The sequence below is a fragment of the Tiliqua scincoides genome, chromosome 6 (assembly GCF_035046505.1).
Source record: "Tiliqua scincoides isolate rTilSci1 chromosome 6, rTilSci1.hap2, whole genome shotgun sequence".
Lineage (NCBI taxonomy): Eukaryota > Metazoa > Chordata > Lepidosauria > Squamata > Scincidae > Tiliqua > Tiliqua scincoides.
In genome coordinates this window covers 52,024,350-52,035,397 of record NC_089826.1, presented here as the reverse complement: position 1 = coordinate 52,035,397, position 11,048 = coordinate 52,024,350, and the positions used below count along the sequence as shown (strand labels likewise).

The 11,048-nt window shown below is 43.6% G+C and overlaps 1 protein-coding gene across 5 annotated transcripts in view; it reads left to right on the top strand.

Moving 5' to 3' along the window:
- Window positions 1-1,163: 1,163 nt before the first annotated feature.
- Window positions 1,164-11,048, top strand: part of LOC136656006 (probable ATP-dependent RNA helicase DDX60) — a 75,443-nt gene continuing 65,558 nt past the window's right edge. The window contains exons 1-5 of one of the 5 annotated variants that reach the window (XR_010794691.1): window positions 1,164-1,285; window positions 3,731-3,925; window positions 5,430-5,490; window positions 7,692-7,878; window positions 8,155-8,496. Coding sequence is in view for 4 of the 5 variants with exons in the window: in XM_066632814.1 (XP_066488911.1) it covers window positions 3,781-3,925; window positions 5,430-5,490; window positions 7,692-7,878; window positions 8,155-8,496 (735 nt within the window). In the remaining variant the exon portion in view is untranslated. Of the gene's footprint in view, window positions 1,286-3,730; window positions 3,926-5,429; window positions 5,491-7,691; window positions 7,879-8,154; window positions 8,497-11,048 lie in introns of those variants that run through there. The other 4 variants (XM_066632814.1, XM_066632813.1, XM_066632812.1 and 1 more) reach the window with 4 other exon arrangements.

Below are 11,048 nucleotides of genomic sequence, written 5' to 3'. Positions count from 1 at the left end.
TGCAAAGCACTAAGTCTTGCAGGGAGCCTCACTGCAGTGTGCATGGGGCCCCTCCCTTTTGGAGCCATTCACCTCCATTTAGCTCCCCTAGCCTGGAATGGCTCTGAAGGGGACAGAGAGGGGCCTTTGCAGGATGCACTGAGGCTCCTTGCAAGGCTTAGTGCTTTGCACCCCCTCTAGCTATGCCACTCCTCTGCTCTTCCTTCTCATGCTGACTCTCAAGTCAGAGAGAGTTCCCTTTCCTCTCATGTCCTTTGAAGCAATACATCAACTCAGCAGGATAGATCCTGAGTAACAATAAAGAGACCCATCTGAGAACTGCTGTACTTGGGGAGCAGGGTGACCAGATGTCCTCTTTTTCCAGGACATGTACTCTTTTTTAGCCTCATGTCCTGGAAAATAAACATTCTCCTTTTCCCTGTGAGCAGGCAGTGCATCGCCTTCTTGTAATTAATAAATTATACATAATGAATTATATATAATATAGTTTGAAATTTATATATTATATATTATATATATATAACATATAATATATAATTATATTATTATAATTATATATAATATATAATATAGTTTGAAATTTATGAATTATATATAATATAGTTTGAAATGTAATCGTAAGTAATATAGTGAGAGAGCCAGGGTGGTGTAGTGGTTCTGTAGTGGAAGATCCAGGTTCAAATCCCCCCTCAGCATGAAGCTTTCCTGGGTGACTTTGGGCAAGTCACTTTCTCTCAGCCTCACCTACCTCACAGGGTTGCTGTGAGGACAAAAGGAGGGGAACAGCTGTGTACACCTGAGCTCTTTGGAGGAAGGGAGGTAGAAAAATGTGAAAAATAAAATAATAGTGTTTAACCACATGAAATCAATGTTCGGGTGTTTTATTTTGTCGTGTCCTACATTTTTCTTGGCTGTCCTACATTCTGGGGTGCCTCTTTTGTGCTTCTGACATCTGGTCACCCTGATGGGGAGGGAGATGACAGGTTGGGATTCCTGCCACAGGCTCCCGGAGAGCAGCACTGCGCCTGCTCCTGCCTCCAGCCGCGCCCAGCACGAGATTGCGGGGAATCGAAACTTAGCCAGGCTGGTCCGGCCCCTTGCTCAGCACAGCAATCAGGAGAAGCCCCGGAGGCGGAGAGTGCGCAGTGGCATCCCAGGCTGGGCGCTTCCATCCGCACTGGGCGTCTCTTCGCGCGCTGGCTTTGGGCGGGTGTGTGCGTGCGCGTGCGCACGAGTGCCCTGGGAGGAGAACACTGAACCTGAACAATCGCGGCTGCAAACCGAGGTACGTCTTCTGGTGGAGGTCTTTTGCTCCGCAGTCTGTTTGCAGCGGGACTTGTGCGATGCTTGGGCAGAGTTAGCCAAATGACAGCCCAGTCCTAGACATGCCTACTCAGAAGTAAGATCCGTTGAGTTCAGTGGAGCTTTCTCCCAGGAAAGTGTGTATAGGATTGCAGCCTGAGTTCTACGCATCCTCTTCTATCAGATCCCACCCTGCCCCTAAGTGCCTTCTTTGATGTCACATGGAACTCACCTTTCTGCCTAGGAGCTCAGAGCAGTACACATGGTGTGAGGCTGCATTCCTGTCCATGCTTACCTAGGAGTAAGCTCCATTGACTATAACGAGACTTCTAAATACAGTAGATATGCATACGATTGGGCTATAAGGACCCAATCCTATCCAACTTTTCAGTTCTGATACAGCCGTGCCAAATGGACATGCACTGCATCCTGTGGTGGGACTACAGTCCCGGAGACATCCTCAGGGTTAGGAAACATTTGTTCCCGTATCTGTGGGCTGAATTGTGGCTCCATCAATGCTGGAAAGTTGGATAGGATGGGGCCCTAAGCCCCCTCCCCTCCCCATCTTATCCTCAGAGCTACCTGGGTGAGCAGTGTGGGGGAGAGCCAGACCCCCAAAGTTTGCCCTGCTGACGCTGGGTTAGATTCACAGGTTGGGTTGCCAGATTCCCTGCTGGTTCCCTGATACTGGCAGTGTAGCAGCCTGATTTCAGAGTGATGAAAACTCTTCCCTTGAACAAATCTCGCCTCTATTTTGCTTTCACTCACTCTGTGCCCTGCAGGAATCATATCGTGCGCTGGACTTTTCAACATTCTCAGTGGTCATTCTGTTTTGGTGGCTTACACCAAGTGACCTGTTGCTGTGCATCTCAATGTTAGAATTCTCCCCAGGGCCTCCAAGATCAGAAAATATAAGATCGTGGGAAATTTCTATGTCCCCTTCTTTGGCTCTTGGGCCCCCTTTTTGACCCTGGGCCCTGACTCTTCCCCTCAAATTGAGACACTATAATCAATCCTAAATGGGTTTGTTGAAGGTACAATGCTTGAAAACCACTGATATGATTATTTATTGTGGACTATTATGTAATGTAACCAAATGGTGGCTAATATAACTCCAGTTTGTTTTTAAAAATATGTCTGTAGGGATGACCTGTCTGTCTCCAGTAAACTGGTGGGAAGCGCTGTGCCCCAGCCTTGAATTGTTAGCATCTAAGAGAAAAAGTTATGATGAGTGAGAAGAGAACCTACATGGGCAGAGGCACACTTCTGCTTACTAGTCAATGGTGTCAGATGACAAAAAGTATTTTTTTCCATCTTGCATGTTTTCTGAGAGCATCTAGCTGACCTTTTTTGGAAACAGAACGCTAAGCCAGATGGACTTCTGTTCTGATAGAGCACAGTCCTTCATATTTTATAATACTTTCTAAAATCGATATATAAAGTTGTGTGTGATGACTTCCTTTTTTGATGCAACAGGAGCAAAGTTCAACATCTCATTCTGTCAAATAACTAGTTATATGCAAACAAGGGTTGAACCATGTAAATTACTTTTCAATTGCCTTGATTGCAGTTTAAACCCATCTTAAAATATTCTAGTTTAGATGGAAAGAGAATCTATAATTTCTTCCTTCTAAGAGGCACATTCCCACCCCACATCCTAAACTACTTCCACACTTTCTTATGTTTCAAAAGAGGTTTGCCCTACAGCATGCAGTGGAGATAGGTGACAGCTGTTCAAGAAACACAAGTTTCATCCATTTGGGGGTTCCTGCCACCATCCCTTTCTTTCTCACTGGTTGGTTGGTTGGCAACCTTCAGTCTCGAAAGACTATGGTATAAGCCTATAGCACCCGGTATTCCCAGGCGGTTTCCCATCCAAGTACTAACTAGGCCTGACCCTGCTTAGCTTCTGAGATCAGACAAGATCAGGCATGTGCAGGGTAACAGTCGGTGCATGCTGAGGTATCTTACCATGCGGTGTTTTCTCCTCCTCTGCCAGTTCCTCTAAAATGATGTGGGGGAGGGGTGTTTTCTGGCCATTTAACAGGCCAGTAGAAACCCTGTTGGCTCCCCAGGTTCTGTGATTCTTCTTGGTTTGCTTGACTCTAATTACTGTTCTACACACAGCTGATCTGTTTGGATGCTCTCAACCTGAGGTGCCTGAGCCTTACTACCAGAGTTTGCAGTTTGAGACACCAGGCACCTTAAATTGTAATTTGAAATTTATACTTTGAAATTTAAGCTTGACACGAAAGACACATAAATTATGCTTTGAGTCTTTTTTGTGTAGTTATTACTCAAAAACAGGCTGTAGCTTTCTTAAGGATGGAGCTGTGGAATTGTGTGGACTGCATTTTTTCTTTTTTAAATTGATAGCTAAATATTTAAAATAGTTGAAACATAGATACATATGTTTAATTATTTCAAGGTGTAAGAAGGAGTAAATCAGATGAACTGATTAAAAACCCAAATATAAACATGCCAAAGAGGAAGACTGCCAAAAGCACCAAGGCTTCCAGAAAGCAGGAAAAATTTGTAGGCTCTTTGTACCAGCAGAACTTGGCAAAGACAGGTAACCTAAAAAGGCCACAAGTAGCCTTGATAACGGTTCCAAGTGAACAAGGTATGTATGATTTCTGAAATCTACATAAGTGATTTTGAGCACAATCCTCAAAATTGCAAACATGCTGTAAAGCATGTTTGCGCCACCTCGAATGTCACAAGGATAATTGCCAGTTACCTCTGGGTTGGGAGGCCAAATGTGACGCAACAAACACCAGTAAGTGGCTCAGGGTGGACAGGAGGGCTTTTTCAAGCATGGAAAAGCATGGTTAGGAGCCACCGAGTCAAACCTCCTACTGCTGTTTGTTGTGTCACGTTACTGGTCTTGCTGCTGATGTCCCATGGTGGATGTGCAGGGGTCCTGTGAGTACCAGCAGACGCCACCTCTAGCATCACTGGTGTACTTTTACCACTGGTTGAGAAATACTGTTATTAGACTTTAAAAAGTCACTTCTGGTTTCACAGAAAACCAGAAGTGACTTTTTTTTTTACCTCTAGGACTCAGTGTGAACCCGGCAGAGGCCGTGGACGGACATCCGTGATCTCTGCTGGGCTCAGAGGACCCTACAGAGGTGATGCACGCAGGAAGCACTTATGGGGGACCCTGTGGACCCAATCTATGGATAACTGAATACACGGATATGGGATCTATGGAAACAGGGCCCCGCTGTACCTGGATTTTTCCCAAGCAACCTTCTTTTTGACTTTTACTCAGATCGTTTTGTATTGTAGTAGTCCAGATTTTGCGGCCAAAGCAATCCAAATTGGCACCTGGCACTGGACCAGAATCCTTGGTCAGACAGATGTGTTACGTGTGAATTTTTAAAAAATTGAGTCAGTGAATCCCAGGGAAGAGGCATAAGTTTCCTGAGGCTTGTTTGGCAAATTTTTTTTGCAGAAAGCAGATTTGATATCCAATCTATTGTCTATACAACTGTTATCTATACAACCCAAGATACTTGGAAATATATGGTGTTTTTCTGCTGTTGTGCTAGTATCTATTGCACATCTGGCAGGAGGGTTTTTATACTGGCAGCGCTGTTGTTGCAACAGGAGATGTGTGTATATAGAGATATATATTGTTCATGGAAATACACGGTCGTATATCAAACTAGGCTTTAGGCTGCAATCCTATACAAATTTGTCTGGGATTAAGCCCCACTGAATTCATTGGGGTTTATGTCTGAGTTGGTATGTGTAGGATTGTGTTGTACATCACCCTAATTCACATGGGAACCTCAGAAAAAGCTTTTCATGTGACGATCCATATTGATTAGAATTTGAGACACAAGTGTGTCTTCTTGATAACATGAACTGGGCCTGAGATCCCAATCCTCTGATGCACACACATAACAGTTGGATTAGGGCCCAGTCCTATTCAACTTTCCAACTCCAGTGTAGCCACAATGCAACACATGTTCCCATACCTTGAGAAGGTCCCAGTGACTGCCCCTCCATCACAGGATACAGCGCACACCCCACTGGTACAACTACACCAGCACTGGAAAATTGGATAGGATTGGGCCCTTAATCATTAATAAAATACTTGGAATTTTTTTCTTCAGATCTACAAAATTTGATGGGAAAAATAACTAATATAATTTTCAAGGAAATACCAAAAACAGAGTGAGTATGATAAATGAAAGCTCATCGGTAAGATAAACTCTAATCTTCCTCAAATTCTATTAAACTTGAAGATTGTGAGTATTCTGGATGCTGCTATTTGACCATTCTAGCAACAAGGAATAAAGAAAAGTTGCAGTTTATAAACTAATGTTTGACTTGTGCAATACTCTAGATCAGTGATTTTCAACCTTTTCCGTCTCATGGCACACAGGCAGAGCACTAAAATAGTCAAGGCACACCATCGGTTCTTTGGCAATTGACAAGGCACACTGTGCGGTCAATGGGGGGCTCACATCCCCCAATGGTGCTATTGATAAATGGCCCTCTCCCAAATTCCCATGGCACACCTGGGAACCATTCGTGGCACACCAGTGTGCCATGGCATAGTGGTTGAAAATAGCTGCTCTAGATTGCAAACCAGCACTAAACAGTGGGCATTTTGCTTTTCTATGATAGACGTAGACAAAGGTTGTAAACCAGTACACTCTTTTATGGGAGTAACCCTCATTGAACACACTTGAATTCATTTTTGAGTAGACATGCATAGGATTGTGCTGCAAATAACTCACTTTCATACAGTGCTAGAATGCACAAGACTTGTTCTGTTTCAGGGTGTTAGAAATGACATGCATTTCAGCTTAAGTGTCTTTAAATGTCTGTGTCTGAACTGAACAGACACAGTGTATAGTTTGTGTATAGTTTGCTTGGTGCCAACAAAAGTTATTTTCAATTAGAGTACAGAGTACAAGGGGTGGGTGCATGCAATTAAGATTGGAATTGTGATGGAGGCATGTACTACTGTCTCCTATCTCCCTATTGTGGTTTCATCCAGTTTCAGGCGCCACCACCACCCTCCAACACTGTTTGTACAATAAGAAGGAAAACAAATTGACCAGCAGACATTTAAAAAACATATAAAGTAATGTGTATTTTGGAAGCAAGTCAAGGTCTTTCTCATTTGTTTGGGAAAAGACCTCAGATTATTCTGAATCAAATTGAAAGAGAAGCAGTGCATGTTAATTTCTTGCTCTTGGGCCGTCCAAGCCTAACATTCCGTGCTGTGATGCAGCAGTGCTGAAATGGCCTCTGCTGTATCCAGAGTGGAAAGAGAGGCTGGTGAAGGTCTCCCCAAAGAGAGCAGGTAAGGGGATATTTGTTTCTTTCCTCCTGAGGTAAGCCCCAGCAGTTATTATGGGGCTACTGAGGCTTGCACCAGCAAAATCACTGGTGAACGTCCGAGCAACCCCGTGCCAGGAAATAGGGTCTGGGAAAGGGGATAGGATATGTTAGTAGCCCCTGCTGCCATTCCTGTCCCTCCTCACCCTCTTCTGTCCCATTATACCCCTTCCTTGCCTCTGTTCCACCCTCCTCTGCCCCACTTGCTCCTGTCCCACCATGTGGTGGGAGCTTACCTGCTCCATTGGGTGCTCCACTTTGGTTTGGTGCCAGCCATGCCGATGCCAGGAGTGCCTGCACAGTCGCAACATGCTTCCCAGCATGTTAGCATGCGCTCATTCGTCCAGCACTAGGTTAGTTAGGATTGCACTGTTAGTTGTGAAGTGATTGATTTTACAGGATTGAATATGTTGCTGTCCACCCAAAGTTGATGAATGTGTAACAAAACTCCTAGAATTGGCATCTTGAGAACTGGTGACTTATATAGAAATGAATACTTTGCACAAATTGAATGGCAGATGGATTATTTTTTATTACATTGCCACAAAACAACCAGTTCTAATGTGCAATTTGACAGATTACCCAATTGACATGCAATTTACTCTCAGTGTTCTTCATTTTGGTAATAATGATATTTATAAATCCTCTTCTGTATTTTTATTATTGATGACTGTTGTTGTTGCCCATAATGAAAAATCTGAAAAAAAAATACTAATACAGAAAATTCTTTGCTCTACTTTACATGGAATTTTCTCATCTCTGCTTTTTTGCTTCTTTACTTCTCTCTCCTTTTCTGCTGCCTTACTTCTCTTGATGCCATTGGTTGAAGTTCTCTGAAGTCATAGCGGACTTTGAATATTGAGGTGTTATTACTTCTCTGACTGCCATTGGAATAGTTGGCTTAAATCTGCATGCCAAAATTCCCTTTCTGACCTAATTTCTTATGGGAACCCTGTAGTTCTTTGAATCTAGGCGTCGGCATCCTATTCATTAGTGTGAATTTAATATGCGCTTCCTTTATTCAGAGCCAACTTGCTCAATGATTATGATGAGTTTGAATTTATTCTGATTGATGGAGATTCATTGTTCATCACCTGTGCAAATGATTTGACGTTACTGCAAGGGCAGAGTTTGCACTTCTTTTACATGGTGGAATGCTTTTTGCTGGATTTCACAAGCAAAGGAGCCAAATGCATCATTGTTTTCTTCAAGGTAACTAGTTGAATCATTGATGGTGAAACTGTTTTCTGAAAAATAGTTGGTGTCCAAATTGGCCCTATGTGTACTGTTACATGTTTGTAGGCTTCATATGTGGATCTAGCTTGCACATAACTATACACAGCATTGCAATCTTAATACTGTAATGCCAAAGAAAAGCATATTTTGCTTTGTTATGTGGGAAGTCACTGGAAATTGTGATTTTTCAAAAATAATATTTATACTTATTTTTATACTACACATATATACCCGTATAATACTTTTTTACAGGATGCAGAACATGTATATTTTGGGAATCCTGATCTCCTTTCTTTGCGAGCTGCATTGATAGTCCATCTCATCAACAACACGAATATTCCAGTTAAGACTGAATTTTCCAATTGCTTCGATAAGAGCTGGCAAGACTTTCTGAAAAGAACATCCCCATATTTCTTAATAATCTCCGATGAAGGACTGAATAAGTCGCAGACTAATTTTCTCCATATATTTATTTTTCATGCCTTGTCAAAGAGAAACAGCATTGTCTTTACCTCTGGCCAAGAATCCGACACTGTCAGAATTTATGGGTACCGAATACACGGTGGACAGAGTCACCAGCAATTTTTTAAACAGGTAATAAAGATATAGAGGAGAATTGCACAATTCTAATGCTGCCGTGAGACAGCGTGGCTGTTCCTGTGCTGTCTCAGAGTGTCACAAACTTGCTTGTTTGTGTCCTCTCAGGAGCTGGCTGGGCTGGTGTAAAGACCCACACCAGCTCTGCAGCACTGCTTCCAAATCCTGAGCTGCCTGGGAGCTAAGTTTACAAACAGCTGGCTGGGAGCTAAGTTAACAAGTAGCTAAGTTTGTGCTGGGCAGTGTGAGGGCTGGGAATGGGTGGTGGGAGGGCGGTTTGGAGGTGGGTAGGGGGCATTTTGGGGTGGGAGGATGGTGGACCAGGGAAGAGAATTGGGCTTGGGAGGGGGTGGGGTCAACAGAGGCCTCCTCTTCCATATCCTAACCCCCTTTCCCAAGCCAGGCAGCCCTATATAGAGTTCCCAGATTTGTGCTCACTATATAGCTGGCATGGATCCAAGAAGCCTCATAGGGACAACTGGGGATTTACTTGTAGTAAGGGGAAAAGAAGACCCCAAGAAGACCTCCAGACTATTTCTAAGCTGTATTGGATGCAGCATAGGCCATGTAACTTGGCTGCACCAGCACAGCTAAGGATTGCAAGTTAATTAGCTGCACCATTCTATGCACATCTACTCAGAAGTAAGTTTCATTGAGTTGACTTGGGCTTACTCTCAGGTAAAAGTGTACTTCCTGAACTCAGGTGAACCTAGTAAACACATATAGGATTACACTTCTTAATGAGGAAATACTTAGGTGACATTAACTTGTTTTACTCAGACACAGATTTCAAGCCAGAGACTAATTCTTCTTAGTTTTTGCTGAAGAACTCCTCTAATTGAGCACTCATTTGTTACTTTCAATACTAGTGGATACAAGTTACATAAGTACAGACCCACTGGATCAGGCCATAGGCCCATCTAGTCCAGCTTCCTGTATCTCACAGCGGTCCCACCAAATACCCCAGGGAGCACACCTGATAACAAGAGACCTGCATCCTGGTGCCCTCCCTTGCATCTGACATAGCCCATTTCTAAAATCAGGAGGTTGCACATACACATCATGGCTTGTAACCCGTAATGGATTTTTCCTCCAGAAACTTGTCCAATCCCCTTTTAAAGGCATCCAGGCCAGATGCCGTCATCACATCCTGCGGCAAGGAGCTCCACAGACCAACCACACTGAGTAAAGAAATATTTTCTTTTGTCTGTCCTAATTCTCCCAACACTCAATTGTAGTGGATGTCCCCTGGTTCTGGTGTTACGTGAGAGTGTAAAGAGCATCTCTCTATCCACTTTATTTTGCATAATTTTGTATGTCTCAATCATGTCCCCCCCCCCCAGGCGTCTCTTTTCTAGGCTGAAGAGGCCCAAATGCCGTAGCCTTTCCTCATAAGGAAGGTGCCCCAGCCCAGTAATCATCTTAGTCGCTCTCTTTTGCACCTTTTCCATTTCCACTATGTCTTTTTTGAGATGCAGTGACCAGAACTATACACAATGCTCCACGTGTGGCCTTATCATCGATTTGTACAACAGCATTATAATATTAGCTGTTTTGTTCTCAATACCTTTTCTAATGATCCCAAGCATAGAATTGACCTTCTTCACTGCTGCCGCACATTGGGGCGACACTTTCATTGAATTGTCCACCACCACCCCAAGATCTGATCTGTCACAGACAGCTCAGAACCCATTAGCCTATATGTGAAGTTTTGATTTTTTGCCCCAATGTGCATGACTTTACACTTACATTGAAACGCATCTGCCATTTTGCTGCCCATTCTGCCAGTTTGGAGAGATCCTTCTGGAGCTCATACAATCGCTTCTGGTCTTCACCACTCAGAAAAGTTTGGTGTCGTCTGCAAACTTAGCCACCTCACTGCTCAACCCTGTCTCCAGGTCATTTATGAAGAGGTTGAAAAGCACCAGTCCCAGGACAGATCCTTGGGGCACACCGCTTTTCACCTCTCTCCATTGTGAAAATTGCCCATTGACACCCACTCTCTGCTTCCTGGCCTCCAACCAGTTCTCAATCCATGAGAGGACCTGTCCTCTAATTCCCTGACTGTGGAGTTTTTTCAGTAGCCTTTGGTGAGGGACCGTGTCAAACGCCTTCTGAAAGTCCAGATATATAATGTCCACGGGTTCTCCCGCATCCACATGCCTGTTGACCTTTTCAAAGAATTCTATAAGGTTCGTGAGGCAAGACTTACCCTTACAGAAGCCATGCTGACTCTCCCTCAGCAAGGCCTGTTCGTCTATGTGTTTTGAGATCCTATCTTTGATGAGGCATTCCACCATCTTACCTGGTATAGATGTGAGGCTGATCGGCCTATAGTTTCCTGGGTCCTCCCTCTTTCCCTTTTTAAAGATAGGCGTGTCATTTGCTATCCTCCAATCCTCTGGCACCGTGGCCATTTTGAGGGACAAGTTGCACATTTTAGTCAAGAGACTAAAATCATCTTTTTTACATCTTTTTTCAACATGTGTTGTTTCCCTGACATTTATCTTAGTTATAATTAGAGGAATGACACATGTAGAAGGTTTGTT